The 17,847-nt window shown below is 43.4% G+C and overlaps 1 protein-coding gene across 2 annotated transcripts in view; it reads left to right on the top strand.

The window, feature by feature from the left end:
* The window catches only part of Ash2l (ASH2 like, histone lysine methyltransferase complex subunit), a 23,581-nt gene extending 5,915 nt beyond the window's left edge, over positions 1 to 17,666 (top strand). Inside the window, exons 7-16 of one of the 2 annotated variants that reach the window (XM_050146770.1) lie at positions 1,160 to 1,255; positions 3,911 to 3,986; positions 6,248 to 6,341; positions 7,585 to 7,802; positions 12,027 to 12,194; positions 12,425 to 12,618; positions 14,830 to 14,922; positions 15,945 to 16,043; positions 16,888 to 16,947; positions 17,050 to 17,666. In XM_050146770.1, coding sequence (XP_050002727.1) covers positions 1,160 to 1,255; positions 3,911 to 3,986; positions 6,248 to 6,341; positions 7,585 to 7,802; positions 12,027 to 12,194; positions 12,425 to 12,618; positions 14,830 to 14,922; positions 15,945 to 16,043; positions 16,888 to 16,947; positions 17,050 to 17,157 — 1,206 coding nt within the window. In that variant the 3' untranslated portion in view covers positions 17,158 to 17,666. The remainder of the gene's footprint in view (positions 1 to 1,159; positions 1,256 to 3,910; positions 3,987 to 6,247; positions 6,342 to 7,584; positions 7,803 to 12,026; positions 12,195 to 12,424; positions 12,619 to 14,829; positions 14,923 to 15,944; positions 16,044 to 16,887; positions 16,948 to 17,049) is intronic. The other variant, XM_050146771.1, reaches the window with a different exon arrangement.
* The last annotated feature ends 181 nt before the right edge of the window (positions 17,667 to 17,847 follow it).

Raw genomic sequence — 17,847 nt, 5'->3', positions numbered from 1 at the left:
TTTTTTTTTTTTTTTTTTTGCTTGCTTGTTATTGGTTTTTGTTGTTGTTTTGTATGTACTTTATATGTATGTGTGTGTGTACCATGTGTATCCATTGCCGATGAAGGCTAGTAAAGGGCCATTGGGATCCGCTGGAATTAAAGTTACAGGTGATTTTTGAGCCACCTAATACCGACAGTGGAAAGTAACCTGGGTCCTCTGGAAAAGCAGCAAGTGCTTTTAAGTGCTGAGCCGAGCCCTCTTTTGCAATTTGATTTTATACTAAACTTGAAGACCAATTTTTTTTTTCAAATTTTCATTTTTGATTATATAAAATCTTGTTCTGGACATAGAAGTAATGAGATCACTTCTGAAGAGGTCAGCAGTAGGCCGCCAGCTCTCCTTAATTCCGTGAGTGGACAGCAGAGGGTTCTGAAGCACGGCTCTTGTTTTTCTGTTTGTTTTTCTTATACTAGGTCTCTTGTAGCCCAGGCCTCGAACTGAGCATGTAGACAAAGGGGACTGAACTTCTGGCTTCCCCTCCATCCAGAGTGCCAGTTACAGTTGTCTGCCTCCTCACCTCTGGCACTTTACCTCGTGTTCGTGCTAGGGATCAGCCAGGTCTTCATGCATTCTAGGCAAGAACTCGCAACAGAACTACTTTCAGCAGCCTAGTGTGGGCACTTGAAAAGTACCTCTTCATCTGGGCAGTGGTGGCACACGCCTTTACTCCAGAGGCAGAGGCAGGCAGGTGGATATCTGTGAGTTCAAGGCCAGCCTGGTCAGCCAGGGCTGTTACACAGAGAAACCTGTCTTACAAACAAAAAACAGACAACAAAAAAGTGCCTCTTCCATTTGAGTTTTTATGGTCTTATAGTAATTTTGGTTTGGTTGTTTTTTTGCTTTTGAGAGAGGATTTCTCTTTGTAGTCTTGGGTGTTCTGAAACTCACTTTGTAGACCAAGGTGGCCTCAATTCACAGAGATCCTCCTGCCCCTGCCTCCTGAGGGCTGGGATTAGAGGTGTGAGCTGCCACCGCCTGGCACAGTTTTATAATAAGAGGAACCGCAGGGTTTTGGAGAGCACAATTAGGAACTGACATTTGGAGTTGATGACTGAACATCCTCTGTACTTCTGAGGGGGAAAATGTTCATTATTACTAAGATACTGTGTTGTTTTAGAGTAAGGAGAGAGACGTGTTCTTGGTAAAGGAGCACCCGGACCCAGGGAGCAAAGACCCAGAAGAAGATTATCCCAAATTTGGACTTTTGGATCAGGTATATTAATCATCCTTCCTTCATAGTCAGTCAGTCAGTCTCTCTCTCTCTCTCTCATTCTCTCTTTATGTTCATGAGGTATGTGCACTATGTGTAGTACCTGCAGAGGCCAGAAGAGGGAGTTGGAGCAGCACCCCTGAAACTTGAGTTACAGACAGCTGTAAGCTGCCATGTGGGTATTGAGAACTGAACCTGGTCCGCTGGGAGAGTAGCAAATGCCCTTAACCACTAAGCCATCTATCTCTTTGGCCTTGTGTTCTTTTTCTGTCAGAAGCCAAGTAGGGTAGTGAAGCAGGTTTGTTCACAATGGGCTGGAGATGTGGCTGAGTTGATAGTGTTTGCCTAGCAGCACTGTATGACCTGGGGTCGTGATGTACTCATGACAGTGCAGTAAAGAGGTACAAACAGAGAATCATGAGTTTGAGGCCTTGCCCAAAATAACAACAAACAAAACAAAGGAGAAGTGTTGTATGAGGAGAGCGGGTCCTTTGTTGTCCCAGCCACCCGGCCAGCTTACAGCCGAAATAATCACACAGAAATTGTATTATTTAAATCACTGTCTGGCTCATAAGCTCTAGCCTCTTATTGGCTAACTCTCACATCTTGATTTAAACCATTTCTATTAATCTGTATGTCACCACGAGGTTGTGGATTACCAGGAAAGATTCAGCATGTCTGACCTGGCAGCTCCATGGCTTTCTTCCTTCCAGAATTTAGTTCTGTCTTTGCCTACCTAAGTTCTGCCCTATCAGGCCAAGCAGTTTCTTTATTGATTAACCAATGAAAGCAGCACATAAACAGAAGAGCCTCCTACACCAGAGGAGAGGCTGGGGAGATGACTCCATGCATACGTTTTTGTTGTGCAAGCCTGAGAGCCTGAGCTCATCTCCCCAGTTCCCTAGCACCCACATAGAAGCCAGGAGCCCAGCACTGTGGGGCAGGGACAGGCAGACCTGGAGCTTCCTGACCAGTCAGCCTAAATGGCAGGCTCCAGGTTCAGTGAGAGACAGTCTCAAAAAATAGGTAGAGCCAGTGAGATGACTAGGCTGTTAAAAATTGCTTGCTTATGCATGCCTGATGACCTGAGTTTGATCTCTGAGGCCCTGGTGGAAGGAGAGAGCCAGTTTGCAACGTTGTCCCTTTTTTCTTTTTTCTTTTTGTTTTTAAAGACAGAGGTTATCCCTGTCTGTTCTAGAACTCAATGGGCTGGCCTCAAATTCACCAATCCTCCTGCCTCTGCCTTCCGTGTGCTGGAATTAAAGGTGTGTATCACCACAGCCTGGCCCTGCAGAGTTGACCTTTAACCTCTACATTTTCACTTGTTCTCACCCACATACAAAAAGGCCGACTGATAGAGGAAGACACTATTTCTGAAGAGACTATTTCTGGTCTCTACAGAAGTGTGCTTGGTTATGTGCAAGCCCCTCCCACCCAACACACATACATGTACACACACATGCACACAAGATTGTTTGCATCTGTCAGACACACTGCTAGTCTGTAACAAAATCTCACTGTAGCCCAGGTTGGCTTATACCCATGACAGTTGTTACTGCCTCAGCCTCCCACTTGCTAGGGCCACATTGATTCTAGTTGTTCCTTAGTGTTAGGGCTTAGTTTTTATGTTTTTTCTTTTCTTTTTTTTTAATTAAACATTTTTAAATGCAATCTTATTTTACATAGTTATATCCCCATTCCACTCCCTCCCTTCCTCATGTTCCACTCTTCCCTCCACCTCACCTGCTGTCCACTCCTCAGAAAGGGTAAAACTTCCATGGGAATCAACAAAGTCTGACCAAGGCCCTCCCCCTGTATTCTGTTATCTGAAATTTTGCTCCTATAAAAACATTCTTTGGGGCTGGAGAGATGGCTCAGAGGTTAAGAGCATTGCCTGCCCTTCCCAAAGGTCCTGAGTTCAATTCCCAGCAACCACATGGTGGCTCACAACCATCTGTAATGAGGTCTGGTGTCCTCTTCTGGCCTGCAGAATACACACAGACAGAATATTGTATGCATAATAAATAAATAAATATTTTTTTAAAAAAACATTCTTTGTGGTGGAGGAAATTTTGAAGAATATGTGTTGCTAGAACCTTTTGGAAAAAGAAATTTCCTTTTTGTTTTTGTTTTTTTGTTGTTGCATGTCAGAGGACCCACTGGCAACTAAAAAGGCTTTCAGATTTGCCTTAAAATGCTTGATTTGCTTACTTTTTCTGAGATGAGATCTGTCAATGTGGCATAGACTCAGATTCTGTCCTCAGCCTCCTCCTCCCAGCCACTGAGGCTGAAGCTGATTGCTGCCTGTGAAGATCTGAAGAGCTGGCCATCTCGGTGGCCACTGGAAATTCAGATTTCTGTCTCATAAATGGAAAGATACAGCTTTGTGGGCCAGAATTCCTGGAGAGCAGAGTGAGCCTGCTGGGCGGCTCCCCTCCTCCACCTGCTTGCTTGGCTGATTGCATCCTGGAGTCATCCGACCCTAGTTCTTGACCTGCGGCACTCATGCTCCTTCATGAGTTCATGAAGTGTCCACCTGGGGATCTTTTCATTTTCTATGCTCTACTTTTGTCTGTTTTTTGTTTGCTTGTTTTTGAGCAATTATCAGATTAATTTGTTCCTGTGGCCTTTTTTTTACTAGGATGTTTCTTCTTCTAGGATCTCAGTAACATTGGCCCTGCTTATGACAACCAAAAACAAAGCAGCGCTGTGTCTGCTAGTGGGAACCTAAATGGTATGTGCTTAAATATCCTGTCCAAAGATTTGTGAATTCTGACGTCCTTGCCTAGAATTGGTGTTCTGTAGAATGGCCCAGCCCTGAGTGATTGCTAAGATGCTTTTACGTTGAGATTCCAGCAGCTAGCAGACACTGGGATGACAGTGGGAGAGCGCTCTTGCTTGGTGTCATTGGCAGTGCTGTTTGCTCATCAGTTAGACACGTCAGTGGGATGTCTGTGAGCCTTAGTGATGTCCATCCACCCAGCTACACTTTCTTTGATGTTAGATTCCCACATCTGTATCATAATAAACACTTGTGGGGAATTGATTTGCTCTCAACCCTTTTCCATAGCTCAGCTGTCACTTGGTAAGCTGCTTTTCTCCGTGAATTTCAGCATAATTCATATGATGGATTTCTGTCTGGATTACCTACTATGGCATCCCCCCATAATCCCTCTAATTAATAGAGGAAATTCTCTTTGCTGGCAGGCTGGGGGGGGGGGGTTGAGCGAGGAGGCAGTTTAGTGGCTATCCATCCCACACATGGCATCATTCATTAACTTGTCTGTTAGAATGGGAGCATTTTAAATACATAAATCTTGTCCAGTTAACATTCTAAGGTGTGTTGGAAATACAAGTGTATTTATTATCTTACACCTTGCTTTCCCGTTGTAACTGTTGATGTTTGACAAAACATAGTGCCGCTTCTGTTCTTACAGGTGGAGCCACTTTGGGAGGTGAATTCCTCTCTGTCTTCTTTCAGCCTCAGACTTAAGTATCTTGTGGTTTGAAGTGCTTTTTGCTGAGCTTTCGTAGAAGCTAAATAATTTTAAAGCATTGTGAAAGTGGTGTGACGGCACTTACTATGGAGCTATAGTTCCAGTTTAATGGTGGGAATAAAAGCTTGATGTTGTCATATTCTGCCTGACATAGCAGCCAGCAGTCCTCTTCGGTGTTGCTTACTCTGTTGAAGCAGCCCCTAAATGGTAGTAGAAGATTTGGCAGGTTTTTAATTGATAGTTATGTCATCACAACTGTTTAGCATTAAAACCTTTTATGAGCTGAGTGGATAACAGCCAGGTTCATAAAAGGACATTCTGCATTAATCTGGTACTGTGTGTGCAGAATATGACCTGCCCTTCGTGTCTTTATTCTTTTTATTGCAGCAGAAATGCTGATAATTTTCAAGCTTGTCCCAAATTTACATATAGTACTCTATGCAGTTGTTTACATAAAGGTGTTTTCCTGCAGTTGAGGAACATTTTCTGGAAAGAGAAAAACAAACTTGAGAAAAGGACAAAAATTATAACAAAACACATAAGGTAATATAATATTGCTTGTGACTTGACTATATAGTAAGTTTTAATATAAAATATATAAATTGTTGTATTTGCCCTTAATTCTACAAACCAGGTTCATGTAACATACTGAATTCATTGGCACAGTCTTAAGTGTATTGATGTGGAACCAAAAACTGCTTACTAAATTTAAAGCCTCCGTTCTTGAATCATATAACTATGATGAATTTTAAAACACTGGAGAGAAACACCTTTTTATTATTTCTGTTTTTGTTTTTTGTTTGGTGTACTTTTGTCTTGTATATTCAAGCGCTTTAAGTAGATAATGCCTTTATATGTTTATGAAATATATTACGCAGTGCAAGCAAGTGGACATTGACCTATGATAAGGACATTTACATCAATGTTTGTATTAAGTGGTGAACACAATCCATGCAATTGTTTTCATTCTTTTTTAGCTGTGGGTGCTTGGAATCTGAATACAAATGCATTTGTGTTACAACCCCATGAAGTGCTGTTGTTTACAGTCCATTAAGAAAGGGCTGGAGAGATGACTTGGTCAATAAAGGTACTTGCTGCATAAGCCTGGTGACTTTAGTTCAGTCCCTGGAGCCCATGTAAAGTTGAGATGCAACTCTACAAAGTTATCATCTGACCTCCACATGCATACATTAATTAATTGATTGGTTATTTAATTTTTTTTTTTTTAAAGGAAAGGAAGGTTGAAGATGTAACACAGATAGATACTAGGTATTCTAGATTCGTGTGACCTTTATTGTTAGAACTGGCCCAGTACATTGGCTGTGAGATACAGCTGATACTTTTAGAACCAGGCTAAAAATCCAGTATACAGCAAGGGAAAAAAAACCCTCTGTGATGTTACACAAATGCACTTTGGGGGATGGTAGTCGCCATGGACTTTGAGTGCCTTTGTGCCTGCAATGTGGCTCTGTGAAAATGATCTGTCTTCTCTTCAAAGGGGGAATCGCAGCAGGAAGCAGTGGGAAAGGAAGGGGAGCCAAGCGTAAACAGCAAGACGGAGGGACAACAGGGACGACCAAGAAGGCCCGAAGGTGGGATCACCCCCACCCCACTTACCCTCGCCCTGTTTATGTGCTGTAGGCAAAATCCACTGAAAGGGAAAGCTGTGTTCTTAAGGCTAAGAATATGGGGGTTTGTTCATTTGTGGTGAGTTCTGAACCCCTGGTAAGACAATAACTTCAAATGATGTCTTGTCTTTTTTTTTTAATTTATTTATTTTATGGACATTGGTGTTTTTGCTGTCATAGATGTCTGTGTTGAGGGTGTTGGATCCTGTGGAACTGTAGTCACAGACAGTTGTAAGCTGCCATGTGGGTGCTGGGACTCAAACCCTAGTCCTCTGGAAGAGCAGTCAGTGCTCTTATCCTCTGGACCATCTCTCCAGCCCCCAAGGTCTTGTCTTTTATGAACCCATTACTATAAAATAGGTGTTGCATTGCACTGGGAATACAGGTCAGTATTAGAGGACCTGTCTGACATGTGGGAGGCCCCAGGTTGAATTCCCAGCATTGAAACAACAAAAGGCCCAATAATAGTGTCTTCTGTTCTGGGGAATAAAGTCACTTAAGAGATCCTGGGATGGCTAGATAGGTTAGACAATAAAGCTTACTCACAGTTAGTGCCTCAGCTTTCTTCCTCTCCTTTCCATGTCTCTTCTTTTTCCTATCCAAAGCTGAGGCGATGAAATCCAGGTCACTTCTGATTTAGACTGGCAAATCTTCTGTCTCCGGGTTTCTGTCTCTTGATTTATGTACCAAATAAATTACGGGGGCTGGAGATGCACATAGCTTAGTTTATATACCAAATGAGCTACGGGGGCTGGAGATGCACATAGCTTAGTTGGTAGAGTTCTTCCTGACAATTAACCCAGAATTGGATAAAGCAGGTTGTAAAACGACAATACATGTGTAGAGTTAGGTGTCAGTCCCCTACAAACTACAAGTTATTTAAGGAAATCTTTACCTGGTGTTTGGTGATTTGATTGAGTTAAATAAAGCATTTGTTGTAAAGTTGAATGCTTTTCGCCAGAAGCAAGAAATCAGAGACCTTTGTCTTCATTTGAGACATTGTTTCTCTGTTTTGCCACAGCTGTCATGGAACTGGCTCTGTTGACCAGGCTGGCCTTGAATTTAGAGATGACCTGCCTCTGCCTCCCAAGTGCTGCGATTAAAGGTGTGCGCCACACCACCTGGTTTAGAGGCCTCTTACAGGCTAGAGCACAGGTGAACTAGAGAGAACTTAGTTTCTTCAATGAGTTTTTCTTTTTCTTTTCAGTGACCCTTTGTTTTCTGCTCAGCGTCTCCCCCCTCATGGCTACCCCTTGGAACACCCGTTTAACAAAGATGGCTATCGGTATATTCTAGCTGAGCCTGATCCTCATGCCCCTGACCCTGAGAAGCTGGATCTTGACTGCTGGGCAGGAAAACCTATTCCTGGAGACCTCTACAGAGCTTGCTTATATGAACGGGTTTTGTTAGCACTACATGATCGAGGTATGTATGGAAAACTGTGCTGGCTAGTTTTTTTGTTATTTGGGAAGAGGGAACCCTAACTGAGAAAATGCCTCCATCAGGTTGGCCTGTGGGCAATCATTAGGGCACCTTCTTGATTGATAATTGGTATGGGAGGGCTCAGCCCACCGTAGTGACGTTACCCCTGGCAGGAGGTTCTTGGCTGCATAAAAGAAAATCTGGCGGGCGGTGGTGGTGCACAACTTTACTCCTGGCACTTGGGAGGCAGATCAGGTGGATCTCTGAATTTGAGTATAGCCAGGGCTACAGAGAGAAAACCCTGTCTTGGGGGAAAAAGGAAAGAAAGAAACCGACCTGAACAAGCTGTGGGAAGCATGCCAGTAAAACACCGTTCCTCTGTTTCTGGTTCCGTTTGTGCGTTGACTCCCTCAGTGAGGGCAGTGTTGGATGGAATAAACTGTCCTCTCCCAAGTTGTTTTGTTTATGTTATCCCAGCAATAGAGATCTAACTAAGACGGAAGCCAGTGCAGGGCTGTGAGGCGTTGCTCTGATAGGCCTGACTGTTTGCTCTGGGGAAGAGTGTGGAGATATTTAGAGCCTGGACTGGAAAAGCCACTAGATGCAAAGCTGAATGGGCTGTTCTGTGGTAGCGTGCTAAACACAGTGCAGACGGTGGAGGCTGGCGTGGGAAGCTGCATGAGCTCAGAGAGTCCCTCAGAAACTGGATGTTTGATATTTGTATTAAGAATCTGTGCTTTCTAGTCAGCTGAGGCAGAAGAATCAACTGTGACTAAGAAGACACCAGCTGCATTGAGGTAAAATCTTCTAGGAAGTGGTGTTTCCTCAGGGCCAGCATACAGAACTTTGGTCCAGAGTGGGCCAAGACTGCATCTCAAGCTTGTAGTGGGCTGCGGGCAGGCCTGTTTTGCGTCCTGCCCGGCTCCCGCATGGTTAGCTTTACACCTGAAATAACAACACACAAGCTGTATTCATATAAACATTGCCTGGCGCATTATATTTAGCCTCTTCTTGGCTAACTCTCATATCTTGCTTAACCCATTTCTAATAATCTGTGTAGCACCACGAGGTGGTGTCTTACCGGGAAAGATTCAGCATGTCTGACATCGTGGCTGGCTCCATCGCGTCTGACCAACTCTGCTTCTTTCTCCCAGCATTCTGTTCTGTTTATTCCATCTACCTAATTTTCTGTCCTATCAAGGGGCCGAGGCAGTTTCTTTATTAACCAGTGAAAGTAACACATCACAGAATACTCTCCCACATCACAAGCTGGCAGCCTAACCTAGTAATGTGGAAGCCTCTTCCGCACCTTACATGGAGACAGGCTGGGAGAGGCCATTGATGAAGGTTCCATTCAGTTACAGTGGAAACCTTGAGATGGGATTGAAGGGGTCCTAGAAGTGCCGTGTGGTAAGGTTGGAGTCCCTACAGAGAGGCCAAAAGAGGCTACTGGTGAAGGTGCAGCTCAATTGTAGTAGTGACCACAACTTCAGGTTTGGAGGTGCCAGGACCATGGGGTGACTGCCAGGATGGCATAGGTGTGAAGTGAAGCCTGTCTGATCCTAAGAGACATGGGACATACTGCAGGTGGCAGAACCTGAGAAGAGCAACTGCCAAACCCTTGGTATTTATCACAACAATAGAAATTTAACTAGGTCAGCCAAAATTCCTTTATAATTACCTGTTCTCAAGAGCTCATCTCCTCCCACAAGACCGGCATTAAACTTCTTTCAGAATAGTGCCCCATGACTAATCCAGTCACAGCATGTATGCCCACGTTAGTGGATGTCAGCGCCTCCAGAGTGCCTCATGGGGTAGAGGTGGACATTTGTAAACCGACCTGCACATAAACCTGTGGCCACAGTGAATTCATATCAACAGCTGGAATTCCAGCCAAACACCATAGGATGCTTCCTTGTTGCCTTCCTGTTTTCCTAGTTCTGACTTATTTTTCCAACAGTGGAATACTTAAAAATTAAGCAAAAAAATCCTCACTGACTAGATTAGTTACCTGTAGTATATTTACTTGCCCACTAATAATACCCATGTAGGATATTTTCAGAAATTACAGTATCGATAGCTAGGAACTTCTTGTAATGCAAAAATGTAACAAAGTATTTTGAGTCGGGCAGTTGTGCAAGCTATAAATTCCAGCACTCGGGAGGCAGAGGCAGAGGCAGGTGGATCTGTAAGTTCGAGGCCAGCCTGGTCTACAAGAGGTAGTGCCAGGACAGGCTCCAAAGCTACAGAGAAATCCTGTCTCATAAACCAAACCAAAAAAAAAAACAAAACAAAACAAAAAAAAAAACCTGCCCAGGAGCTGGGCGGCAGGAACGCAGCCTGCTGCTCCTCACTACAGTAGCTCAGTAGTGTAGCACTTACATAATGTACATGAGGCTTTGAGTTCGGTCCCCTCCACCACACACACAACACACATAGAATGAGACTTGTCAAAAAAGGATTCGTCCACTGTGAGAATCAATAGATTGCAGTATTTGAGTGCAGCTGTTTGACTTTAGTGTCTATTCAGGACACTGTTAGCTTTGATGGTTGTTTTTTTTCCCCTAGTTTTCTCAGTGTGATGTTCAGCTAGGTTGGTTTGCTGGTGTGGCTTACCGTTTTGCGTCTTCCTGTATCTAATGGGGGTGTGTATGTGTAGCTGTATGTGCCATGGGCTACATGTGTAAGTCAGGGAAAGCTCTGGAGTCAGTTCCCCTATATTTAAGTCGATTCAGCAGGTTTGTGCAGCAAGTACCTTTACCCATTGGCCTAATTACGATGATATTGGGTAAGACTTTGTACTTAGCTGGGTGTTGGTGGCTCACACCTTTAATCCCAGTACTTGGGAGGTAGAAGCAGGCAGATCTCTGTGAGTTCGAGGCCAACCTGGTCTACAAGAGGAGGATGGGGCGGTGATGGCACACCTTTAATCCCAGCACTTGGGAGGCAGAGGCAGGTGGATCTCTGAGTTTGAAGCCAGCTTGGTCTACAAGAGCTAGTTCCAGGACAGGTTCCAAAGCTACAGAGAAACCCTGTCTTGATAAACAAAACAACAACAACAACAACAGAATTTGTACTTAATGTCTTCATGGCTATACCCTATTCTTATTCCCTTCGTTTTCTCACCCATCCCCTTGTTTCTAGTTTCTCTATTTCTTTTCCCGTTTGGTTGTCTTTTGGGAGGCAGGCAGAGCCTCACTGCATAAGTACTTCCCTACTTAGCTTCCCGAGTGCTGAGACTACAGACATGATTCATCATGCCTGGCTGCTGGTATTTCTTCTTCACAGATAAATGTATTCTCCTATCTCTTTCATGCACAAAGTACAGAGCCCTATAAGCTTTTGCATTTTGTTATGTGCACTGGTGCAGTCAGTCACCCCTTACCAGTTCAAAAACTAGTTCTCTTGCTCTTGCTTTTGGAAACAGGGCTTTTCTGTATAGCTTTGGCTGACCTAGAACTCATTATGTAGACCAGGCTTGCCTTGAATTCAGAGATTCACCTGCCTCTGCTTCCCAAGTGCTGGGATTAAAGGTGTGGGCCAACACCTCCTGGCTATAATTTTTATTTTAATTTGGGTATACACTCTCACATAAGTGTGCAGGTGCTCACAGAGGCCAGAAGATGGCATTGCATCCCCTAGAACTGGAGTTACAGGCAGTTGTGAGCTGCCTGACATGGGTGTAGGGAATCAAACTCAGTTCCTTTGGAAGATGCTCTTGATTACTGAGTCATTTTCTGCTCCTTGTTTTCTGGAGTGGTGCTGCAGAATAATACCTAAAACAAGTGTTTTGAGAGGGAAGAGAGTTTGCTGTGATCTTGTCCGGCCCTAGTCTCTGAAGTTGGTTGGTCACTTTAGCTTTGATTGGTTGCTAGGGACATGTTCAACATACAGCCTACCATGAGCCTTCAACATTGTCAAAATGTGTTACTTCGGTTGGGTATGGTGGCACATACACATAATTCCAGTCCTCTGGAAGCTGAGTCAGGAGTATTGCCACAAATCTGAGGCCACATAGTGCATACCAGGCCCTCCCAGAGTTGTGTTGCAAGATCCTGTCTAAAACAAAGTGAAGTGTCACTAAGTCCCTTCCATACTCAAGTGGAGCAGAATGAGCTCTGTTCAGGAAACACGCATGATAAACAAATAAGTAAATCTTTAAAAGGTGTGTGTGCTAAGGTCTCTGAGTACCTCACATAACACTTGCCTTTGGTTCTTTCACTGTAGCTCCCCAGTTAAAGATCTCTGATGACCGGCTGACTGTGGTTGGAGAGAAGGGCTACTCCATGGTACGGGCTTCTCATGGGGTACGAAAAGGTGCCTGGTACTTTGAAATCACTGTGGATGAGATGCCACCAGATACTGCTGCCAGGCTGGGCTGGTCCCAGCCCTTGGGTAAGCAGAGGGCACTGTGTGGGCCTTACAGCAGGGGTAATCTGGCTCATCGTTTACCAGATTGTGGTCTTAAAGTTAAATTCCTGAGGGAGTAGCCAGTTTGTTATTCCCATAATTCTGTAGAGAGTTTGTGAGCACTTTACAGGGTTGACCAGAAAGATATGCGGTGGGAAGCAGAATGAGCCTTAACTGCAGCCCTCTGATCTCCACATGTCTTTTCATTGGGACAGGTAACCTTCAAGCTCCCTTAGGGTATGATAAATTTAGCTATTCTTGGAGGAGCAAAAAGGGAACCAAGTTCCACCAGTCTATTGGCAAACACTACTCGTCTGGCTATGGACAAGGAGATGTCCTAGGGTTTTATATCAATCTTCCCGAAGATACAGAGACAGCCAAGTCACTGCCGGATACTTACAAAGATAAGGTGAGATTGTCCTCCTTCCTCAGCTTCCTGGCTTTGATGACCTGTGGTAGTCAGCCCCTGTAGCTGTTGCTTAGTTTCTTTTGTGATGGTACTCCATGGCGTGTGTGTTTCCCATATCTTTTCAGACATAGCAATAAAATGGAAAGAATTAAGGCTTTAGTCCCTGAGTAGTCCACCTAAATTCTACCATTAACATGTTATCAATTTGTTTTTTTCTATTATGTACTACTGGGAAATTGGTGGACATCATTGCAATTCCCCCAATAGGTATTTCGGGAATTGTATCATTAGTCATTGTTCAACTTTGTATTTACATATACATACACACACATATAATATTCAAATTTTAAGTCTTTTTTTTCCCAGGTACAGAATATTTATTTATTTATTTATTTATTTATTTATAAGTATTTTAGTGTTTAAAAGTTAACCCCAGGAATGGGAGAGATGGCTCAGGTTAAGAGCACCGTCTGCTTTTCTGGAGGACTTGAGTTCAGTTCCCAGCAACTACATGGTGGCTCACAACCATCTATAAGTGGATCTGATGCCCTTTTCTGGTGTAAAGGTATACATGCAGATTGTGTGTGTGTGTGTGTGTGTGTGTGTGTGTATAATTACATATAATTGTACATACACACACATAAAAAAATCTTTAAAAATAATAAGTTTGGCCCAGGGCCTTCTACATGTGTGGCCAGCACCTTATCACCGAGCCACATCTTTTTTTTGTTTGTTTTGTTTTGTTTTTGCTTTTGTTTGTTTGGTTTTAATTTTTCAAAACAGGATTTCTCTAGAGTGTAATAGTCGTAGCTGTCCTGGAACTCACTCTTGTAGACTCTTGTCTTGTTGGCCTGTATGTATGCGCACTGTGTGGATCCCCTAGGCTGGACTTGCACTTTATTAGGAGCTACCGTGTAGGTACCGGGTCCTCTGAAAAAGCAGCCAGTGCTCTTAACTGCTGAGCCGTCTCTCCAGCCCCTCTAGTCCGTATTGGGTTTTGTTTGTTAAGATTTATTTATTTTTATTGTTATGATTTAAAGATTTACTTATATGTGTATATGGGTATTTTGTCTGCATGTACATCTTCACACCAAAAGAGGGCATCAGATCCCATGTAGTTGCTGGGAATAGAACTCTGAAGAGCAACCATCCAGTGCTTTTAACCACTAAGCCATCTCTCCAGCCCTAACCCTCTGTTCAGTTTTAATGGTATCTTTTGTGTACCTCCCACAACAGTCAGGTTTGTCAGTTTGGTTTAACTAGAGTTGGAGTCACAGGTGGGAACCAAACTCAGGTGTTCTGCAAGAACAGTGTCTGTTCCTGACCACAGAGCCATCTCTCCAGCCCTAATGATCTTTTCATGAACCAAAGTGTTAGTGTTTATGAAGCCTGTTTTTTTTATTTTTTATTCTGTGTTTACTTCTGTGACTTAAATGTTGGTGTACCCACAAGTCATGAGAATATCCTTCCATGTTTAACTTTGACCTTGCATTAGGTCACTGATGACTTTCTTTGACTTAATCTTTGTATACAGCAGGGAGGGTGAACATGTATTTCTTCCTTAGGAATATCAGAATATTCCAACATGATCTGTTTAACTTCTTGCATCTCCCCTGGAATTGTTTGGTGTGTTTAGTGAAAAATCAACCATACAACTACTCCAGTGATCCCAAAAATGTTGTCATGAAACGTTTTCCCATGATTTTTCAATTGATTCACTTTCTTTTATAGGTACTTTGTGTTTCTTTTATAGGTACTTTGTGTTTTTTTTAAGTGTGTGTATATAATTCACTTACTAAGGTCTTTTTTGGGAAATGCATAACAAACGTGGCCCACTAGCCTCTTTTAAAAAGCACTTTAAAAACCTTGTCTCAAAAAACCAGAAAATCCTTAAGTACTTAAGACCAAGTGCTGGCTCACGGGCATTTAATCCAGCACTTGGGAGGCAGAGGCAGAGGCAGAGGCAGGTGGACCTCTTTGAATTTAAGACCAGCCTGGTCTACATAGTGAGTTCTGGTTCCAGCACAGCCAGGGCTACATAGTGAGACCCTGTCTTAACAAAACTTAGTGCTTAGGAACTGAAAAATTCACAAAACTCAGTGAAAAAGACTGACATGGCATTGTCTGTGTGAATCTGTGTTTGTTTTCTCTGTGATGATGCAGCTGACTCTTGAATATGACGTTTTCTTTTTTTCTTATTGGGTTTTCAAGGCTTTGATAAAGTTCAAGAGTTATTTGTATTTTGAAGAAAAAGACTTTGTGGACAAAGCAGAAAAGAGCCTGAAACAGACTCCCCATAGCGAGGTGAGTCACAGTCATAAATATGTCAGAGTAATAGTGCTTTGAAGATCTGGACTCCTTGAGGATAAAAGGCAGAGGTGGTGGCGTACACCTTCAATCCCAGCACTTGGGAGGCAGAGGCATGCCAGCCTGGTCTACAAGAGCGAGTTCCAGGATTGTCTTGAGTGAAGCAGCTGAGGCCCGCAGGTACTGAGGGATGGCAGTCAACATGGCTGCCTGCAGCTGAGAACTTGCTCTACCTGTCGCTTGTGCTCCCTGTGTCCCTGTGTTGCATCACAGTGTTCTTCTGGGACGGTAAAGGGCTACAAGGACAGTGACCTGATAAGGAGCCATGAGGGGATTAAAGAAGCCTGAGCTAGACATTCTCCTAGGAGATGCCAAGTACAGAGGGAGACCAGAACTAGGGGAGACTGGCTGGTGTCACTCAGATACCAGGGCCTGATAGCTCACTCGTGCTCTAGAACTCTGCCTGCCTTCCCTCCCAGGCACATCCCCAAGGCCAAACAAGAAAAGAGGAATGAGAGAGTTCTGTTTTGGGAGGAGAAATTATATCAGTTTAAAGCTGAAATAAGCAAGAAAAAGTTCTTGCCATAAAATAAAGTCTTTCTGATACTTGTTACAAACACGGTGCAGTGAAAGCCGAGTGTGTTGGCACATGCCTGTAAGCAAGGTGCTTATGAGGTGTAAAGCAAGAGTGAGCTGGAGGCCAGCCTAGACTACATGGGACTGTCTCAGTCCCTCCTCCAAGTATAATGTACATGGAATAACTATTGAACGGTTCAGTATCTTAAGCATGGAAATTTAAAAAGAAATGAGCTTAAAGTCAAAGGAAACATTATTATTAATTTTACTTGAAAAGCCTAGCATATAAATTGAAGGTGCTATATAAAATGTATGTTATTAAAAGGAGTAACATTATTGCCATTTGATCTGGTAACAGTATTCATTGTTCCATAACTGAGGGTTTTTTCATATTTTGTTCTTTTTTAAAAAAATCTCAAGTAAAACCTTGATCTTTGTTTCAGATAATATTTTATAAAAATGGTGTCAATCAGGGTGTGGCTTACAGAGATATTTTTGAGGGAGTTTACTTTCCGGCCATTTCACTGTACAAGAGCTGCACGGTATGTTACCCTGTGTTTGGTGTGTGGAGGGTTGTGGTGAAAGAAGCGTTGATTGGAGAAGGGAGTGACTTGTAGAAAGAAATCTGAAAGCCTCTGGGAGGCTGGACATGCACACATTCTGGATGGCTCAAGTATTTGCAGATGTCATTGTTTAACGCTAAACATACAAAGCACATGCATTCGGGGGTCATTGGTGTCGTGGTTGATTATGTAACGTGTTTACTGCCATCATTAACTATAGAAAATATATATAGTCAAGCATGGTGGTGCACACCTTTAATCCCAGCATTTGGGGTGTAGAGGCAGGCTGAATTCTCTGAGTTCAAGGCCAACCTGGTCTACACAATGAATTCCAGGACAACCAGAGCTGTGCAGTGAGACCCTGTCTCAAAAAAAGTCCTGCATGAAGGGATTATTGTTGCTGCTTGTTTGAAAAGGAAAAATTGGTACATGGAGATTTCCATGTATTAGTGTTGCTGCCTCCCATAAACAAATTAAGATTAGGGAATCTCTTGACTCCAAACAGAAATGAGTGAGAAATCTATTTCTACCTAGTGCTTGATAGCCATAAGGGTGTTGATCACTTTTAGCAATGTTAATATATATATCTTGTTTGTTCCAATCTTAGTGATATTGTTTTTACTTTGAAACAGGGCCTGCTGTGTAGTTCAGTGTAGACTCTAACCCAGGATCCTCCTGTTTCAGCCTCTAGTGTTGGAATTACAGGCATGCACCACAGTTCCTACTTCTTGCAGTTTTCCTTTAAATATCCCCTGCCAAATAAACTTCTCTTTTCTTTTTCCATTTTTTTTCCCCCTTGTCTGCATGAATTGAACTTACCCAGGTTTCCATTAACTTTGGGCCATCCTTCAAATATCCTCCAAAAGATCTCACCTATCACCCTGTGAGTACCATTAGAATGTCTGCATGCATCCTCCATGATTTATTTCTTGCTGCAGCTTTTGTAATCACTCATTTTCCTGTTTGTTTTCTATTCCTCCTGCAGATGAGCGACATGGGCTGGGGCGCTGTGGTGGAACACACGCTGGCTGATGTTTTGTATCATGTGGAAACAGAAGTGGATGGAAGGCGCAGTCCACCCTGGGAGCCCTAACCAATCCTTGCTTCAGACAGCTTTCTGTGGAATAATATCCGTTTTTGCTTTTGTTTATGAAGTGTCAAATGTTGTCCCAAAGATGCTGCCACACACTTTGCTGAGGTAAAAGAGGCTGGCTGGGTGGGACTGCAACAGATTCCCCTCCCTCAGCCTTCCCTCCCCACTTCCGCTCTTACTCTGTGAGTGCCATACATAAGTCAACAACCGCTGATTCAGAAGCTCCCACAGACTGCCTGTGAAGCTGGTGCTGTGCCGCACACCTGCCAGCAGGACTTGCTACCTTCTGTATTCTCTAAAAGTGAGCAGTCATGCCCGTGCACTAGTGTGTTTATAGGTGTTCTGAGAGTGGCAGTACATTCAAAGCCCTCTAAAAGCTATCTTTTCTAGTGTGGAGCTTGGGGGACCATGAAGCCTAGTGGGCCTCTGTGAACTGTAATTGTGAAAGGAGTTTGCCTGCAGGTTTAACAGTTAGATCTTTCCTCCAATAAAACTTGTTTGCAAGCTTGCGTGGCACTTGGCTTCGCTTGAGGTTGAGTTCCTCTTATGACTGTGAGAATGGGGTAGCGCACTGGAAGAATGGGACAGACTTCTGGCTTAGGCTTCAACCCCTCTCTTCCTCTGCGAGCAACCAGGCGTTTCTGCTGTCCTGTGGAAACTGGAATCTCAAAGAGAGCAAGAGTGTAAATG

Source organism: Alexandromys fortis, unplaced genomic scaffold, assembly GCF_014885135.2.
Source record: "Alexandromys fortis isolate MF-2015 unplaced genomic scaffold, M_Fortis_MF-2015_v1.1 scaffold_55, whole genome shotgun sequence".
NCBI classification, from domain to species: Eukaryota; Metazoa; Chordata; class Mammalia; order Rodentia; family Cricetidae; genus Alexandromys; species Alexandromys fortis.
Note: the sequence above shows the minus strand (reverse complement) of the source record. Positions and strands in the feature narration are given on the sequence as shown.